The sequence below is a fragment of the Hesperophylax consimilis genome, chromosome 8 (genome assembly GCF_061612785.1).
Source record: "Hesperophylax consimilis isolate HC1 chromosome 8, BYU_Hcon_1.0, whole genome shotgun sequence".
NCBI classification, from domain to species: Eukaryota; Metazoa; Arthropoda; class Insecta; order Trichoptera; family Limnephilidae; genus Hesperophylax; species Hesperophylax consimilis.
The window spans coordinates 17639036-17659660 of record NC_142843.1 but is presented as its reverse complement, the minus strand read 5'-3'; the positions used below and the strand labels follow the sequence as shown (position 1 = coordinate 17659660).

The 20625-nt window shown below is 34.1% G+C and overlaps 1 protein-coding gene across 12 annotated transcripts in view; it reads left to right on the top strand.

Annotated features, from left to right (window-relative positions):
* The window catches only part of baz (par-3 family cell polarity regulator), a 116305-nt gene extending 109523 nt beyond the window's left edge, over positions 1-6782 (top strand). For 6 of the 12 annotated variants that reach the window (XM_089634975.1, XM_089634972.1, XM_089634969.1 and 3 more), the window contains 5 exons: positions 327-816; positions 1398-1462; positions 2931-3005; positions 3498-3584; positions 3813-6781. In XM_089634975.1, coding sequence (XP_089491101.1) covers positions 327-816; positions 1398-1462; positions 2931-3005; positions 3498-3584; positions 3813-3951 — 856 coding nt within the window. In that variant the 3' untranslated portion in view covers positions 3952-6781. Of the gene's footprint in view, positions 1-326; positions 817-1397; positions 1463-2930; positions 3006-3497; positions 3585-3812 lie in introns of all 12 variants that reach the window. The other 6 variants (XM_089634973.1, XM_089634971.1, XR_016302539.1 and 3 more) reach the window with 6 other exon arrangements.
* Positions 6783-20625: the final 13843 nt, after the last annotated feature.

Below are 20625 nucleotides of genomic sequence, written 5' to 3'. Positions count from 1 at the left end.
ATACCCGCCGCCAAGATTGGGCGGCTGCATTTCTTTTGCAGCGGCATATTGAGCTGCTATGCGGCTGCTAAAATTCCCCCACGTACTTGGGTAGATTATAATAAAATCACAACTTTTATGAAATCTATATAAAAGTAGGAAAAGTTTTGAAAAATTAGTATGCCGATGGGTTAACAATATTCCGGTCCTTTTGATAAAGTTATAGATATTTGACCATCCTCAAAATCTCAAAAATCTGTATTAGTTTCATAAATAATCTCTATCTAGTCCCTGTATATTTTACGTTTTTGTTAAACTCGGTTCTCAAAACATAAATTGTTTGCCAGATTTGGAAAACAGCGCCCGAAAATTCCGGATTCACGATCAGAAATCTATGGTGGAATCCAAAGCCGATCGCATCCCGGAAGAGCCTCTGAGAAATCCCTTGCTAAGTCTGACATCACCGAGCGTCTCCAAGACTCTTCCTCAAAGACTGCCGAGCCTGCTTACGGAACCAGCAATGGCCCGGCCAACCATGGAAAAGGGGATAACCATCTCCCTAATGGGTCTCATTCCAGGCAATCTAGTTCCGATAGGCTCGGGGATAGTAATCGGGGGGAAAGCAGTAATCGGGGAGAAAGCTGTAATCGAGGAGAGAGCAGTAATCGGGTGGAGAATAGTAATCGGAATGAGGGCAATCGGATGGACGGTAATGGTAATGTTAGGGATGGCAACAGAGGGGAAGAGCGGGTGGGGGGAGCAAGGGGGATGCAGTGGGCTCCCCCCTATAGACACCCCCCCACCAGGACTAGCCCCAGCTCCCACACCATCTCTCAGGTAATTACAATAACACTTTTATCACCTTCTCTTGCTTTTAAGATATTATGATAAAGAATGAATATCTCATTATAATTACTTATTGAGATAATTTCGATCAATTCCTTTTTTTTTCCCTTTTTAAACATTTTATATAGCTGTTGTTGAATCATTTTTGATCTTGGAATTTTAAAACGATTTATTCACTCCAAATTACTATTATATTGCATATGTAATAGAAATAATCAATGCTACACATTTTTATATTCTGCTTTCTGCCGAGCATGTTCTGATTCTAACATTTTTTTTCAAACTGCTCAGATACAAATAGTGACAGTGTTTTGCCCATAATTATTGCTGTTAATTTGTACACCAATGACTTTGCTTTTTGTTCATCTTGTAATTTTGAAGTAGAATTTATTATTGTAATGAAAGCTTCAATTTCATAAAACATATTATATTTTTACCTACAGACTCTTCATACATTATGTTTATATAAAATCTTCTCTTATATTTTACTAACAAAACAAGTTATACATCCATCGTTTTCATTATGTATTCAAGAGAAATTATTATAAATGGCTATAATTTCTTTATTGAAGGTAATGGACGGTCCATGGGGTGGTGGTCATTATGTCAACTATGAAGAAATACAGCAAAACCTCAAGTAATTATCACCATGAATTTGGTTATGAAATATTTACGTACTTGTTATTTTAAAAGGTTTATGCATTATAAAAATACAGTAAAACTCTCTTATAAGTTTCCTTATAAGGAGTTTAAATGCTTACAAAGTTTTGTTTTTTCGGTACCTTGAAAAGTGATATTTAAAAATGACCTAATTGAACCCACAAACTATGTGAGTTTTAGCAAATTTTTAGAAGGAAAGCAAAACAACTTATGTTATACTTATGCACATAGCCGAGATTAATCATGATTCTTTGTTATACTTATGCACATAGCCGAGATTGGTCATGATTCTTTGTTATACTTATGCACATAGCCGAGATTGGTCATGATTCTTTGTTATACTTATGCACATAGCCGAGATTGGTCATGATTCTTTGTTATACTTATGCACATAGCCGAGATTGGTCATGATTCTTTGTTATACTTATGCACATAGCCGAGATTGGTCATGATTCTTTGTTATACTTATGCACATAGCCGAGATTGGTCATGATTCTTTGTTATACTTATGCACATAGCCGAGATTGGTCATGATTCTTTGTTATACTTATGCACATAGCCGAGATTGGTCATGATTCTTTGTTATACTTATGCACATAGCCGAGATTGGTCATGATTCTTTGTTATACTTATGCACATAGCCGAGATTGGTCATGATTCTTTGTTATACTTATGCACATAGCCGAGATTGGTCATGATTCTTTGATTTTTTTTAGAAACTTTTTGGTGTAAAATGCCTGTTTTTTTAAAATCCGACACTTATTCGTCTTTGCCAGCGCAACACCGATACAATTTTTTTCTGTATATTTCCATTCCACGAAAAAAACTTTGTAAGAGAGTTTCACTGTATAAAAATCTCTATTTATAATACTATTGATTTTTTAACTACCTTTATTGTTTATTTCATGCCAAATAATTCATAAGCCTTTTAAAATACTTTGTAGAGAACAAAATTAGTTAGTTTTATTGTAAAATATTATAATGTGCTTTTTGCTTATTAACAAAATTATTTGAAAGTGTGGCATGCCACTTGCACTGCCCTTTTAACAATAAAATTTATTTATATATTTTTTTTAATTACCCCCATACTGTACACTATTCACCAGACCATTTTCCACCCTAAAGTGTTAATACTATTTACCAAATAATTAAGTATGTGTGTACATCACTGGGCACTCTTTGAATAACATTTTTGAGTTGCTTCATTAACATTTATTTTTTATTCAATACTAAGCAATCTTTTCATATTTTCAATTCTTGAGATCTCTGGCTGGTTTTCATTTTGAAGATTTCTTTTTAGTTTTGAATCAAATCCACACTTGGAATTTAATATTTCAACCATGCATAACATTATTTATATTATTCCCATTATTTTGTGTAGTAGACATTATAAGAAACGGAGCAATTGGAACAAAATAAATCATGAAAGCTTTCTCTTTACGTAGTATCCAAGTCACAAGACAACCGAAGGATCCTACCAAGAATTTCGATATGCTGACAAAACAGGAACTAGAATTGAGGTGAAAACATTGTCTTCTTTAGAAACCTTAACCAAATGACACTCGCTCTTGTAAAATACTTTAAAAACTGCTTATTGGAAGCGAATCTCTTACAGCAAATGGTTAAGACCCAGCCAGACATTGCAGACATTGGCAAGTTTTAAAACATTTAATTGTTAATATATTTCAATTATCAGGCAAAAAATTATTTTGCAAAAAGAAAGAAATATAGTAAATTTTTTTTCGAATTCTGAAATACAGTGTTGCCAACATGAAATCTTTTTATATTTTAAACATAGTTTTGGAGAATTATTTCAAGAAATCATAATTTAAGAACTTTCTAGTTATGTAAAGTAATCCTTCCAAATGTAATGTGGGCTTGGTCTCATCTGTTGGCTGTAATTAAATGGCTCTCACTACAGCAGATAACAAGTCTTGTGCTGTTGGGGAGAAGCTTTATTCTCTTATTCCGAACATTGGCTGTAATTTGAATTTACCTCCTTTTGGTTACAGCGCCCGCAGAGAAAGATTGAGTGAGGTGCAGATCGGCCAGATGAGGAGGCAAGTGCACGCACAGCGCCAGAAGGCGGAGGAAGAAAGGTAATTAAAATAGCAGATTTATGGCATTTTTTCTATGTGTAAAAGTATCCAATGAACCTGGGTAGTGTAAAATGATCGACAGCCCAGGACTATTATGCCTTGATGAATGCACATTTGTGATCTGAATTAGCTGAGGTGTTGTTATCAATACTATTTTATTTATATTGTTTGATTAAATAATGTTCTTTCACACAGTTACTAATTTATACTTTTTTAATTGTCCCCAAGAAGAGGAGTTGTGGGCAACAGCTACCATTCCCAGCGAGGCCCCCGAGGCGAGGCCCACAGGCCACAGTCCAACTTTTATGAGTACGAGAGCATCCAGCACGCACGCCCCGTCAACGCCAAAGTGGCCCCATATCATTAGTAAAGTTCTTCCCACTAGAGGCTGACCCTCGTGTGGACATTCCTTCAGAGTCTATAGTGTTCACCAGTGACAATGATCATCATGTTTTATTTTACGTCAAGGCATGTCATGGATTAATGAAAGGATATCATTAGTAAAGTTCTTCACACTAGAGGCTGACCCTCGTGTGGACATTCCTTCAGAGTCTATAGTGTTCACCAGTGACAATGATCATCATGTTTTATTTTACGTCAAGACATGTCATGGATTAATGAAAGGGAAGCATTATGGCTTGTAAATTAAACTATTAAATTAATTAACTATTGAATTAATGTCAGTTGAAATTTTCAATTTCCTTATGTAAATAAAATGTAATATGTACATAAGTACATATTCTTAATAGAAGGGAAAATCAGTCTCTTGGTTGAAAGGCCATTACTAAGCCTAGTACTTAGTCCTTCTTATGCAAAACTTTTTCCGTCCTTTAAAGCCTTAGAAGTTTATTATGCAAGCTACTTAAATATGTATATTAAATATGTATTTATCATATATTATTTATGTACATAGATCTTTTTGTGCCATTTTTCTAGATTTGAGAAATTTACCGCACATTCCAAAAAGGACTGCATTGTCGGGCACGAAAAGAGTTAAAAGTTTGAAAATTGAAATATAAATATATTGTAACAATACTGATCTCTGTGATTATAAATAATTATAGTGCTAAGTACTTAAAAATGTTTTCCAACATTATGCATTACACTTCTTCAAAATTTAAGGTGAATGCCGTATGTAAATGTATTCCTTTGTAATATTATTATTATGACATTTATAATACATAATATGAACTTGAGTTGTATTGAATTCTACTCTTTATTTGATAATACTGTTTATTTTAGATCATTTTTACCTCTCAGTTTATTATTATATAAGCGAATCTTTTCTTAATTTAGGGTAAAAATAAAATATACGATATTTTTTTCTAAATCGATTTATGTGAAAATGATAAGTTTTCATTGAATAAAATTACATATAAAGTTTTCAATAAGATTACTTTACAAAGTTATATATACTTACAAGCTGTCATGGATACAACGGCCCCGAAAGTGAGATATATGAATTCTCTCTAGTCATTAATCAGTTATTTTTTAAAGCAGATCACGGAATAAATGTGCCTGTTAAAGTTAGGCGAGTGTAAAATTATCATGATTTTATATAATTTTTTCTTTCATGATAATAAAATGTTGAATAATATTGATAGATGCTCCTAATCAAGTGTACGGAACTTAGGTTTAAATCAATAGTTTATTTATTTTTAAGAGTACTTACTTTCTTTATAAATATAGTAATTATACTTCCCACCTTGAAATCAGTTTGTTTTTTATAGTTTCACTCTCAGAATAATTCTTAATGAGATAGTTTCATGGACATGGAATGATTGAAATGTTTTTAAAATAATCGTTTTATAACCATAACGTAAAAGTGTTTTCCCACAGTTATACATAAAAATGTAAGAACTATGCATCCAAAGATCAAATTACCATAAACAATATGTAGGAAATTAGCTGCAGCTTTATTCACAATTGGTTTTTCTTAATTTTTTTTATGTCATTTTATTTTATATGAAATCTTAGAAAAATGTAGGATATATAAAAGTACGGTGCTGGCGGCAATAGACGCTGGTTGTTGGCAATGGACGCTGGTTGTTGGCAATGGACGCTGGTTGTTGGCAATGGACGCTGGTTGTTGGCACCTATTCTAAGTTTTTGTTTTGCATTTATATTTGATCATTTATTTCTAAAGGTGCTAATGCAGGATGTAAATATATGTCTGACCTGAGATTAAATTGAAAGTTGATAATAATTAAATGGTAAATTTTGAGATTTTTCTTTCACATTGACAGAATAAATTTAATCATCTTGTTTTATAAAAATCACAAGGCTAATGAAGAACTAAATTATTATTTGACTAGTAATGACATTGAACTTCTGGTTTTAGTGTTTTCAAATCTTCCAAATTGATTTTTATATTTTTATCAAAACTATAAAATCTGGATATTACTAAGGTAGCTAAGCAATGAACTTTTAAATTAAACCGTTTGCTATTTTAGTTTTTTAATTTTTATTTAAGATTATTGATTATTTTTGTACCAATGTCAATTAAATAAACCTTTTTTTCAATCAATTTGTTTTTGTTCTATTACAGGGGTGGGGAACCTGTCACCCATACTTTCAGTGCGGCTTTCAAAATGCGAGAACGGTTTTCTGTCACAGTGTTTCAAATTTATTACATCATTAAAAAACCCAGAAAAAGGTATAATATAGTTGACAGGTACATACAGATTAAATTAATTTCTCATTATTTTACTAAAAGGAAATTAATTGTGTAACCAGTGTAACTTACTTACAGATAAAATTACAGTTGTGGATCTATCCGCATTTAAAGAAAACCATTCTCGTGTTCAAAGTGCAGTGCGAAATCCAAGATGTAAACTGTGTGCTGCAAAAATTGGAGAAAACCATTTTCACGTGCTGGGTGTAGTTTTAATCAATGCTGCCTTCCAGCCTCGGAAGGACATCACTAGCCACAAACATCATATTCCATTAGACCATAGGTTCTATAATATGTTTTTTTTAGTGTGCCTCCTAAATTTTTTTACTTACCATCTGTTGCGAATCTGAAACAGCTATTGCCATTATTATATTTAAACGTGTAATTACACTGTAATATTATATTCTCGTAAGATAGAATATAACTCCTATCCTATTTCTAAGTTTAAGGCGAAATAAGTAGACTTGACCTGAAATTTGGCACTTTTGAGGCCACTTTTAGACGTATGGACACTTTTCTAGAAAAAAATACAAATTGATTTCGAAAGATCGTTATTTTATCTAGTAAAGTAAGATGTTAAATTTTGAAAAATAATATTATTTTCATATCATAATAAAGTGTTACCGTTGGACGATGCCCAGATTTGTTGCATTTTCAAAGGTGAATTTGTATTATACAACAAATATTTCAAATCATATAATAACACAGTATAAACAATCAATAAATTATCTATCATAAGTATGTGTAAGAATTTTGTTTTTATTTCAAATAAAATTACTAATAAATAAATCCGAGCACGCATTTTGTCACACAAAATTCCTCAATTGGACTATTTATTTATGGTCTTACAAATTGGTATAATTCAGATTTTTTTACAAAAATAATTTACCAAGACATTATTGAAACATTAGAAATAATTTATGACCAAAAAATATATTCTTAAAGTATATAATAGTAATTAATTTCGATTCGCGTTTGTTGTTTGTTCGTTGTTTGTGATTACCACGGCGCAAGCCGAAATTTTATCATTCCCCGCTGCGACAGGGCGGCGAGCGGACGTCTATTCCACGCCAGTCTACTTGATAACATTTTAAAGAAATTCCTCGCGATGAGGAGGAAAATACCCTCGGAAAAAAGTTTTATTAGATAGCACAAATTACGACATCAAAAACGTCGTATGTGGGAGATATATTTTCAGAAAAAACAAAGGTTAGTGATATTTAATTATCCGTGTACATTGTACGTACTTATATGCTACAGAGTCGTTCGAAAGAATCGGTCAGAATAAGCACATATTTTTTATAACATTTGGCGATAATTTTGTGTTGTTTAATTTCCAGGGAAAAGAATCAACTATGGACAGGAGTTTATGTCTGTCATCGTTTTTTTATGTATAAATGTTAAAACTTATGCCAAAGTACGTGAAACTGTTTGTGATTGGTAGTCAAAAAGTGCCACGAACCAAATGAATTTCGATTTGTGATGTGCGATTCAAATCATTTTTATGTTCATAATTTCTATTTTATTGTCCAATTCACTATTACATTGGTATAATTCAACATATTTAATATTTTTTGTGTTACTTTTTGTCAGTTTCATAATGTCATATTGTGAATTGAGCTTCTTGTTTTAGGAAAAAAGACAAGGTTATTTTTGACATACTAACCTATGATTTTTCAATCGAAATTTACTCGTGAATTTAATAACATTTCGAAAATTAGACGAGTCGGGTCGCTCCGTTAATCATGAAAACAAATACATGAAAGCGATACAATATTATGCAATCGCATAACTACATATGTAGGTAGGTACCGTAGAAAATAGTTGGAAATAAAACCTAGTTTTAATATATATACTACTTCAGTTGTAAGGAATAAACCCTCTTTTAAATGTCATACATATCAAATCAAGTAATACTTTAAAGATAAGTATTAGAAATAAAACTTACCGGTAATACTTTTTGGACAAACGAATAAATAAGTAAAACAAAAGATTTTTACTCACCTTTGGAAAACTCATGTAAAATATAAAAAAAAAAACAAATTAAACAAATATTTGAAGTTTTTTTCAAATGTATATTCATATACCTACATATTTTATATCTACCATGTCAACGCACTGCATTTGTATTTATTTATTTATTTATGTTTACGCACTCCGACGTATAATTTACAAATATGTATGTAAATACTTATTAGGAAGAAAGCTACAACCAAGAATTTAACAACAATAATTGTTATTTCATCGGAACCATGCTGTAGTTTTCACAGCCCCGCGAGTGTACGGCTCGCAGCGGAATGTATTCGGTATTTCTGTCTCGGTCTAAAAAAACGTCCGATCGCGAGACCGTCTTTTAACGAAATTTGAATTCTCGTCCGCTGGTTAAACCGCCTTAAAGAAAGTGTTTCAATGAGAACAATCAAAACTCATACTTAATTATATTGAGAAGTATTTTTATTAATATTTAAAAGACATTGAATATATAAGTTATCTAATGAGAAGGTCGAATTTGATGCATTTTAAGGAGATTTTTAATATCTGGCTCTATTTTACTTAAAAACAACCGTAAGTTACCTGGTTCAGTAACATGGAGCCGATTTCTCTTCCTAGTTACCAACGTTGCTACAGCACTAAATCCACGTTCAGCTAAATAGGACGATGGGAATACTATCAGAAATCGTTGAACAATGGACCATAATCCTGGGTACAGTTGCAAAATTGGCTTCGGCAGCCATTCTTAAATTAAATTTTTAATTCCTCATTTTTCGTAGTTCTATTAGTTTTTCTTCTAACTGGGATGATCCTGATGTGTTAATATTTAAAATATCCTGAAATCGTTCCTTGAAATCAATGTGGAAGTTTTCCAAGTGTTGACAGAAAACAAGCTAGTTGTCATTCTTGAATGATACTGCTGATAAATTTGGGGAGTTATTGAATTCCCGTATTCCGATATTTCTTTTGTTTAAAATAGCAGTTTTGATACAAAAGCAGCATTGCTATTTTTTGTCTAATCAAGTTTAAATCGTCGCCTTGAAGTTGGAGATTGACATCATTAAACAATTTACACAGGTCTGTCAAGTACGCAATATCGTTATTTGATGGGATGAGGTTGTCTAGACACAGTCTACTCTATCACAGACACTATCAGATTGTAAAATCGAGTCAAACAAGTACCTTTTGACAGCCAGCGCACTTCAAATGAAATCTTCATCATTGGCAATGTAAAGCCGACTAAATAATTTGTCATTCAACGAGTTATTTCTGATTTTATTAACTGCTCTGATAACATATTGCAGTTATGTATGGAGGCGTTCACCCAGATTTTTTGCATCCAAATGCTTGCGATGAATTACACAATGCACAGCAAGCACATCAGGAACTTTATTTTTTAAGCCCGCTATGAAGCCTTTTAAAGGCCCTGTCATAACCGGTGCGCCATCCGTAGCAACTGACAAAATATTATTAAAAGAAATATCCTTTTCGTCACAAAACTTTTCCAGTGTATTAAATATGGTCCGGTACTCGTGTACTCGGTAAAATGAGATCATATAATCGGTAATATATCGAGGATTCCGTCACCCCCCCCTCCCCCCGCCACAAAAATCAAAGTGCGACCCGGAAAGATGAAAGACAGAAGAAGGAAACTAATCGAGAAAATAATAGTGCACTTTACCTATGGACACCTTGAATATTTATACAGGTTGTCCGAGGGTAAAGTGCGCTAACTTGGGAGGTGATTCTACATGATGGTAAAAAAACATAAATATTAGAGATGTTCCGACTAGTCGGCGACTAGTCGGTAAAGCCGACTATCCGGCCACTATTGTAGTCGGCGATTAGTCGGCGACTAATCGGCAAAGAGCGCCGACTATCCGGCTTCTTACGTTGTATGTATTTCTCAATAATATGAATGCGGGGGAACTACATGAAATAAAAACCTTGATTATATATACTTTCTTTTTATAATCAGTCTAATACATTAAAAAATGTAAAGCAATCTTTCCTTTGGTAATCACTTTTTAAAATTACTTGCTTGTAAAGAAAACATAATTATGACATTTATTGAACAAAATTAGTATCTATCCTAATTAACATAAAAAACAACATAATATATTCTTATCTTCAATGAACATTTATAAGTATTTCTTATTATTAAAATAAAAAGTAGATTTTTTCAATTAACAAACTCAGTTATATGTATTGAATCAAGATTGTATGTACAAGATGCACAGTAATATATGTATATATTATATATATATATACATATATCCAAAAATTCTAAACATGAACTGTTTGATAAAAACAAAAAAAATGAAAAAAACATATTTCTTATAACCATACCTACATAATCTAATCAAATCAAAGTCACAATTGTGACAACCAAAAATATCATAATCTCCTTATATTTTTTATAACTTATATTTTTTAATTAAGGGTAAATTATGATGTAAGGAGACTAAAGCTTCTGCCTTTCTGGTAGCAATCGATTTCTTTTTGTTTCATATATGTTTCCGGCCTCTGAGAACAGCTTCTCACTGTAAACAGAACTTGCGGGACAGCAGAGGTACACTTTGGCCATGCGCGACATTTTAGGGTACCTAGAACTATCCCCGAAACCGTAATCGGCTTAGCCGACTAGTCGGTCTTATTACAACCGACTAATCGGCTAGTCGGCTAGTCGGCGAAAGTCATAATCGGCACATCTCTAATAAATATCATTTTCGAAATTCCAATGTTTATTTTCCCATAGATAAATATTTTTCCTTAGAAGAATATTTATTTTCCCATACAAAGAATTCAACTTTTTTTACCTCAAAATTACTAAAAACATTGTAATTTTGAAAAAAAGTTATTTATCCTAAGTTAATGTCACAATTTTCAAATATGTAATAATATAAATTTTAGTGAAGTAAAATTCTCCACTGAACTTCTGTAATTTTCTGTGGGACTGTAAACATCAAATGGATAATGGATGTTGACGAACAATAACACTACACTAACTATAACAAATTGCCTGAAGAATTAAGACAGGTATATGCCTCTAACAAATCTCGAAACGGTATATTGAAATCCTATTTTTTCAAATGTTATTTGTAAAACGAGTCATAAGTAGGTACAAACTCTGTTCTGATAGCCATCCTAATTATCTCCAAATACCAAACTTTGTACATCCAGAGATGATGGGCTTTTTTAATCTTTTCATGCATTTTGAATGTAAAACATCTTGTATTAGGTCTGTTTATTTTTGAGCCTGTACTTTTTAATGTATTTTCCTGATTTTGTTTTTATGCATTTCTATAGTCCATCATTGAGGATACTTTTTTAACTTTTTGAAACCAACAGTACATAAATCAAATGAGTGATTATAATAATTCATAAAGTCTTATAAGACAATTATTTTGTGACATATCTGTAAAGTGATTCTTCATATGTTGTGTCTGTATGTTGCTTCTGTGAAATGTTTTCTTCATACATTGTGTCTGCACATTGGGTTGGGTTGGGTCTAATTTTTCTGTACCAAACTCTTTTATTTATTTTTTTACTCTTCTATTTCAAAACTACCAATTGGCGATCCCTTAATGAGTTTGATAACTCATGGGAGTGCAAATCGTTTGTTGTATGTTTAAAATAAAATAAAAAAATTATCTTTTTAACCCCTCTAAATGATAATAGAAGTAGGATGGTCTTTAACACTTTCGCTGCCGACAGCTTTTGTTGTCATTAAAATTCCATATTAGCTTTTGTTGCCATTAAAATTACATATTGGTCCGTCCATGGCAGTGATTTGTACTGAAGCACTGGCATGACACTAGAAACCATAGAACCAATAAGGGTGAGGGGCATAAACCGTGTTGCTTGGAGTGGCGAGGTGGCGTGGGCGTCACCCTTTCAATAAATGAATCTGACAGTTTACAGGCAACTCGCACTGTATTATCACTTTTTAAGACTTCAAAAATAAATTAAAAACTGTCTACGAATTACTGGTCCTGTTTTCAATGGAGCGCGAATTGCTAGCAGCAATAATAAACGTTATTGCAAATTCCGAATCCCCTCAAAAAAACTCCACTTGTTTCCAAAATCAAATATTTTGTTACAGTATTTAGTTTAGTTACACTTTTAAAAATGAGTTATTTACTTACCGCAGTAATGAACATGTGCACGCTGCACCTATGGTAAATATATTTAGGGTTTTCACACAAAAGCTGCTATCACTAAAATAATACAGTCATTTCTTTTAATTTTTGTTAATTATTTCACACATAAATAATTTCATTAAAATAATACATAACAGATGCATTATTATTTGCCTAGTTGTAGTAGATACTCTCAGTATCGCCCGGGTTGCTTGAAATGGCTTTAGTTGTTTTTAGTGACCAAATCAGATACTTCACATCAATCAGGTCACCACTACCTCCAGTCACAACATAGCCGGGAGTGGGGATGCCATAGTCCGCAATCTCTTTAATATGATTATTTTATGTTAATTATTTCACGCATAATTTAATTAACATAAACATCTGTGTGATTTAATTGCTAAGCCATAATTTTATAAATACAAGAATAAATTGTTATGTATTTTTGAATAGACGTTTGAAAAAAGTTACATTTCTTTAAGACAGGGGTGGGGAACCTGTCGTCCAGGCTTTTTGGTGCGGCCCGCGAGCACTTTCGGTGCGGCCTGCTGACCACAAAAAAAGAGTATAAAAAATTTACTTACAGAACACGAGAACGGTTTTCTTTCACGGTGTTTGAGATACATTTTAAGACATTATTGCAAAACCCAGAGAAAGGTATAAAACATAGCTGACAGATACTCACTTATGCATAACTTTACTAGAAAGCAGTTTAGACACAAATAAATACGCGATCCAACATCCTCTTTTAATTTAATTTAAATTTTTTACTATAGAAATTATGAGTGGAATGCTAATTAAACTGGAGATTCGCTTATGAATTAAATTACAGTTGTGGATTCATCTGCAGAAGCGTTTAAAAAGAAACCATTCTCGTGTTTGAAGCGCAGTTTTCAAATTCTAGTTGCAGACTAAGAAGACAGAGAGGACGAAGAAGACTGTGTGCTGCAAAAATCTGAGAAAACCATATTCATGAGCTGGGTGTAGTTTTAATCAAAGCTGTGGACTCATGTAAAGAATTAATCTTAAGTTTAAAGTATTCGTTCGCATGTTCCGAGTGGACTTTAAATTCTAGTTTCACACCACACGCTACAAAATTCTGAGGAAAATCATTTGGTTGTTCCGTGTGTAACGATTTCCTAAGTTTTAATTCGATTTGTGGACTCATCAGTAGACGTGACTAAGACGCGTGCAGCCCGCGGGTAATAGTACAAACATCCAAACGGCCCCTGACAGCGTAAAAGGTTCCCCACCCCTGCTTTAAGGGTACAAAAATTTTACCGTGAATAAATATTTAAAGTAAGCAATTAAATATATAATCACCGAGGAATAAATAACATCATGAAAACAAAAGAAGCAATTATCTGAGTATTTTATTAAAGTGCACATCTCGATTCTTTATGAATATTTTTGTATCGCTATGCAACCCTATGTGATAGTATTAGACGGCTCGGTTAAAAATGTACATCCAGACCCTGCCCAGTCAAAAAGTTTAAAAAAAGCGGACCGTCGTGTAAACTGTTACCTTACTTTACTTTTCTGTGCAAGGTGCAACTGTATCCATTTGGTAATCTGATATTAATACTTTTTATTCACGGAATTTTTACCCTCGGCACTCTAAAGAGGTATTAGGTTGTGGGAGCTCAGTTTTCCAAAGGTTTAAATGAAAATTTTGGCTAATCCATTAAACCAATAAAGTCGGGCTCTTTTTATCAATTCAATTTTCAATCAAAAGCTCTAGGCCAAAAATTGTAAGGTCTTATTTTTTGCATAGATACGCTTTTGAAAATTTTTGAAGATTTATAGTTATAACATCACGAACGTTTTTTCTTTTTTCTGGCAAAAAAAAAGTGTAGTGTGTTGTGCCTTGAGGTTTCTTCTCCCTCCTGATCTTCCAGGAGTCACTTTTCGCTGCTGATTTCCAGATATTTATAACCTTTTTTTACTTCTATCATTTTCCATACTATTATTGTAGTTGTTTACTGTTGTGAATAATGGAGGAAGATTTCCCTCCTGGACCCCCTACAAAGCCCCCAGATCCCTCTCCAGACCCCCCAGACGGGGAAAATGGAGAAATTTCTGACAGTGATTCTGTCATTTTGACTTCTACCAAAAAAAGGAAATTTACTCCTTCTTCCCCAATAAAACTTGACTCTCCTTCGACTTCACAATCCCCACCAGCACTTTCTCAACTTCCTCCAACAAACTTTTATTCTCCTCATTCCCGTGGCCCATTCATAGTATACGCCCAAAAAACTGAGCAAGGAAAAACCATCCACCCTCTTGAATTTGGCAAATTCCTATCAAATAGCAAGAACCTTTCAATCAAGCCTGGAGGTGTAAAAGCCGAGGGTCGCTTCCGAATCTCCGTCGAATTCCTCTCAGGGTCAGCTGCCAACAGTTTCATCAAAAATATCTTCATTTCATCTAATTCAAAGTTCAAGGCATATATCCCTACTTTCAATGTCACTCGCATGGGCCTGGTCAGAGGTATCTCGACCGATCTGTCCATCGAAGAAATTCTGTCTTCACTTTCAACCCCCCAACACATTGGCAATCCCATAAAAGCCAGGAGGCTAAATTACAAGGACTCCTCTGAGGGTATAATTTCCTGGAAGCCCTCCCAATCTGTAGTTATCACCTTTGAAGGTCAATCTCTTCCCTCCCATATATATTTATTCTTCAACTCATTACCAGTTGAAATGTATACTTATCCCACCACTCAATGTTTCAATTGCTGCCGTTTTGGTCATACCAAAGCTGCATGCAGATCTCAACCCAGATGTTTTAAATGTGGAGAAAACCACGCAGCTGACCAATGTCCTTCTTCCTCCTCACCCAAATGTTTTAACTGCTCAGGCTCACATACAGCTATCAACACTTCTTGCCCAGAACAATCTCGCCAAAAAAATATAAAAATTTCTATGGCCTCCCAGAACTTGTCTTTTCTGCAGGCTTCTAAACTATTCCCGCCTGTCAAAAAATCATTTGCTGAGGCTTTATCCAGCAACTCCTCATCCAACCCTCTTCCCTCTTCTACAACAACTTCTTCTCGTTCAACTAAATTCACATACAAAAACGATATCTCTAAACCGGCTCCTGGATACGATCAGCAACAACACAACTCACTGCTCTTAAATCCCAATGGTTCACCTCTTTCAAATGCCACAAATGGGTGTGCAAATAATTATAATCCGTCCTCAATGAACTCTCTAAAACTTTCTGAAAAACTCTCCCAAGACAATTCTTCATTTATCCAAACTCTCATTATGCTTCTAATTGACCTTATTTCTTCTCAAACTAATCTACCGTCCAACGCTGCTACTATTATTTCCACATTAAAATCATTTATTCAAAATGACTCTTCAAGATTTCAAAATACTTCAGTGGAATAGCCGAAGTGCTATTTCTAACAAATCTGATCTCCTTAACCTATTAAATTCCAACTTTATTTCTTTGGCTGCTATCTCGGAGACTTGGTTTACTCCATCCACCCACTTTAATGTGGGAGGGTATTCCTGTCTCCGCGACGACCGCCCGGAAGGTTCGGGCGGCGGTGCTGCCCTTTTTATTAAGAAATCCATATCATTTTCCCCAATAAATAATATCAAACCCCCCAATGCTAACTTCCAAATGGTTGCAGCTAAAATAAAGGACACATCCTTTATTTCAGTCTATCTTCCCCCAACAGCCCACTTCAATAAACAAATTTGGTTGCAAATTGTAAGTCAACTAAGCCCTCCTTTCTTTATATTAGGCGATTTTAATGCCCATTCCCCCGTCTGGGGTTCTGCTTTCTCCGACCGAGATGGTCGAAGTGTGATGGATTTCCTAGATCAATCCAACCTTTTCCTTTTGAATGACGGATCTCCTACTAGGATCTCTCGCCCCAGCACAAACCCCAGTGCAGTGGATCTCTCGATATGTTCTACTAGTCTGGGTTCTCTCTCCTCTTGGGTGGTGTCCCCCGACCCTTGCTCCAGTGATCATTTCCCGATCACCATTACTTATCAAACTTCTTTCCAATCGGACAAATCTCATATTTCGACAAAGATTAAAACGAAACACACCAAATGGGATGAATTTAACTCTCATATGGACAAGTTCCTACTAAATTTACCCGACACCAATATATTTTCCGTCAAAGATGACTATAATAACTTCAAATCAATGCTCATAACTGCAATAAATAAATCAAATCCTCCCCCTAAAACTAAATCTCTTTTAAAAAAACTCCCTCCAACTCCCTGGTGGGATGAGGAATGTTCCAAAGTAGTAAGAATTCGGAAAGCTAAATCTCTTTCCTATCGTTACAATATGACTATGGAGAACTATCTTATATACAAAAACGCTGAATCCAATGCCAAAAGGGTATTGAGGTCAAAAAAAAGATCTGGGTGGTACAACTTCTGCAGTTCAGTATCTCCGAACACTCCAATTTCGGAAGTTTGGTCTATGATCCGAAGATTTCGATCCTCCTTCAGTTCACCATCTCCTCGAGCGTCTCATTCTAAATGGATAGATGAATTCTTGGACAAAATTGCCCCCCCTTCTGTACCTAACTTAGATGAAATAACGCCTATCTATAATACTCCTATGTCTAATCATTGGCTAGACTCTCCATTCACCTTAATAAGGAAGTTGAGTCCATTTTTTTTATTTTTTTTTATCAATGTTCGCATTCAAACTTAAATACTGGTATTTTTTTTTTTTTTTTTAAAGTTTGTTTTCATAGTTAAATTAATTCTCAAAGTTTAAATTTTATTAAGCCCGCCAAAACGAGCGGAATCCGAGCGGTAACAGGCGGGGTGTAGTGTGACGTCATTAGAACTGTGAAAACCACGTCGCTTAAGCATTATGTATGGAAAAAAAATTAATTCTTCAACAAGGAATTCCAGTAATTTTTTTACCAATGTTAACCGTCTATTATAATTGATGTTATTAAAAAAAAAAAGAAAATTGATTAAGATTTCATAGTTAAATTAATATTTTAAGTTAGAATATTTGCTTTTCACGCCCGATACGGTACTTGTACGGTATCGCCGTCGCTACTTGTTGACGTTCCCCGCGCGAATTCAGGACCACCGCGCAGAAAAGTAAAGACCAAAAGTAAAATAACGGTTTACAGCCCAGTTCACTGTGAGACTTTTCTGAGCGGCCGGCGGCCTGAAGTGTATCACATGCTTTGTGACATGTATAATAATAAAAACATCTAAGTTATGCAATAAACAACATATTATTATAAAGCACTATACGAATATGTATCTTTAGAAATCCATTTCATATAATAATAATAAAAAATACGTACATATATTTGACAAACCCAAATAAACCTTTGGCCTATACACCTCTCTCATCTAAATCGACCATCTCTCATGTAATAGAAAGAGATGCACCATAGGTGTTCCGTTGTACGTACAAGTCACGACACATGTGACGACAGAATTCTTTCGACCAATCGTGGAGCGTATACAGTATATTGCTATTGAATGCTTTTTCAAGAACGTTTAACTAATTGTAAGAATAATAATATAGAAATATATTTATATATTTAGAATCGATATTTTTTGATCTACATGAACATATTTTTTATAAGTCAAAATATTTTTCACTCAACTTCCTTATTGAGCTAAAAAATTGTTTATCAATAGTCAAGGACTCATCTCCAGGCAGAGATGGTATACCTTACAGCATAATCAAAAATAGTAATGATAATGTTCTAAACCACTTCTTAAGCATCTTAAACAAAATCTTCCAGACTGGTATAATGCCTGATGACTGGAGTTGTCAAATAATCATCCCTATTTTAAAAACAAACAAATCACCAAATTCTGGATCCAGCTACAGGCCGATCGCTCTTTCATCCACCCTCAGTAAACTTTATGAAAAATTAATTAAAAACCGATTAGAATTTTTTGTCGAGAGTAAACAGCTTCTCTTTCCATCTCAATTTGGATTTAGGAAAAAAAAATCCACTCAAGATAACCTTGCCATCATCAGCACTGATATTAATTTATCAATTTCTAAACAGGAAGTTTGTCTTGCCGTCTTTATAGATATAGAAGGCGCCTTTGACAATGTTTCCATCCCAATCCTGAAAAAAAAACTTCTAGGCCTTGGCCTTCCCCCCATGTTTGTCCAATCTATTATTAATCTATTTCTAGATAGAAAAATTTTCATTGAACTTCCAGATATTTCTCCTCAAAGTAGGTCTGTTTGGAAGGGTTTACCACAAGGCGATGTATTGTCCCCCTTACTGTATAATATATACACATATGATATGCATGTCACTATTCCCCCACAAGTAAAAGTTATTGAGTTCGCAGATGACATAGCTTTCTTCTTATCATCCAAAATCATCCCTCTCGCCGTCAAATATCTTAACGAAGCCATGAATGCCCTTTGCACATGGCTCACCTTAAATGGTTTTGAACTTTCAATCCAAAAGACTCAGTGTGTCACCTTCTCAAACCGCCATAAAAATCCCCCCGTTCAAATTTTATTTAAAAATTCTCCAATCCCCAACGCTTCTGAAGTAAAATTTTTGGGAGTAACATTTGATAGGAAACTTAAATGGTCTTCCCATATTAATAATTTAGTTACTAAATGCGAAAAAAATTTAAATATCATCAGATCCTTATCTGGCGTTTGGTGGGGAGCTCACCCTACTTGCATTAAGTTGCTTTACAACGCACTTATTCGAAGCCATCTCGATTATGCCTGCCCACTTTTTAGTACTGCCTCAAAAAATGTACTTGATAAATTAGACAAAATTCAATCTAAATCTTTGCGAATTATAACTGGAGCGATGCAATCGTCACCCATCAATTCCCTTCAAGTAGAATGTTCTGATCCTCCTCTTTATTTAAGGCGTCAACTATTTGCTGACAAATTTGTTCTTAAATGTTTAAATTCTAAATGTCATCAGGTTATCCCCAGCGTCTCGTTGTTCATTGACTCAACCCATTCATCTACAATCAGAGCTTCAACTAAACCTCTTCCTGACATCTGTAAAAATTTTAAGTCTCTCTCAGAGCTTCACATCATCCAAAATGATCTACTTCCCTTATACAAATTAAAATATAGTCACGTCACCCTATCCCCAACAATATTTGAAGGGATCGGAATCCTTAAAAGTCATTCCAATCTCCCGGCCCGAACTGTCAATAATATTTTCAATGACATTATTTCATCTAAATGGCCCAACTTTTCTCTTTTATTTACTGATGGATCCAAATCTCCCGACTCTCCTAACTGTGGTATAGGTATTAACGTTTACCACAATAATTCTAATGACAGAATATTTCATTCAATTTCAAATCAATTTTCAATATTTTCAGCCGAGTGCATTGCAATAATAGAATCTCTCAAATATATAATCAAAAATAATTTCGAACATTCCCTCGTTCTCTCTGACTCTCTCAGTTCCCTCCAAAAACTTAAATCCAGTCCTCTTCTTCATCCTGATGATCACTTTGTATGCCTTATTCGAGAGATGATAGCCTCCATTCAAAGCTCTGGTAAAACTGTAACTCTGATTTGGATTCCTGGACATGTTGGTATCATGGGTAATGATATTGCGGATGCCTTGGCAAAACAAGGAGCGTCCAACCCTGTTGTTACCCTCGTAAACCACATTCCCCTATCTGACATTTTTTCCATCATCAAAGATAGATCCCGCAATGTTTGGGCAGAGTATTGGCACATTGCTAGTCAATCCAAGGGAGCCTGCTATGCCTCAATACAAAGAACTATTCCATCAAAACCGTGGTTTCAGCAATTCCCTCATTTTTCCAAAAAAGAAATTTCTTCACTCATTCGAATGAGGATCGGACATTGTTCTGTTCCTTCCCATCTTTTTAAAATTCACGTTGTTGACTCCCCAGATTGTACATTCTGTGGTCTAGAAGTGGGAACTTTAGATCACATATTTTTTGGTTGTCCCTCTCTAAACAAATATCCTCTCTTCTATCAAGCCTTATCTAAAATTGCCTCCCCTCCATTCAACATCTCATCTCTTCTAAGTCTGAACTCGACTCCAATTTTCATTATAATTTTGAAATTTGCCCATTTAAATAAAATTAATATTTAAATTCACCTTTCATTTCTCAATAATTTTAAATGATGGCCAAGAACACCCTTGAAGGGTGAAAGCCAGAAATAATGTTAAAAAAAAAAAAAAAACATCACGAACGATCACTTTCATCTTGTATTAAGCCTAGTTCATCTATCT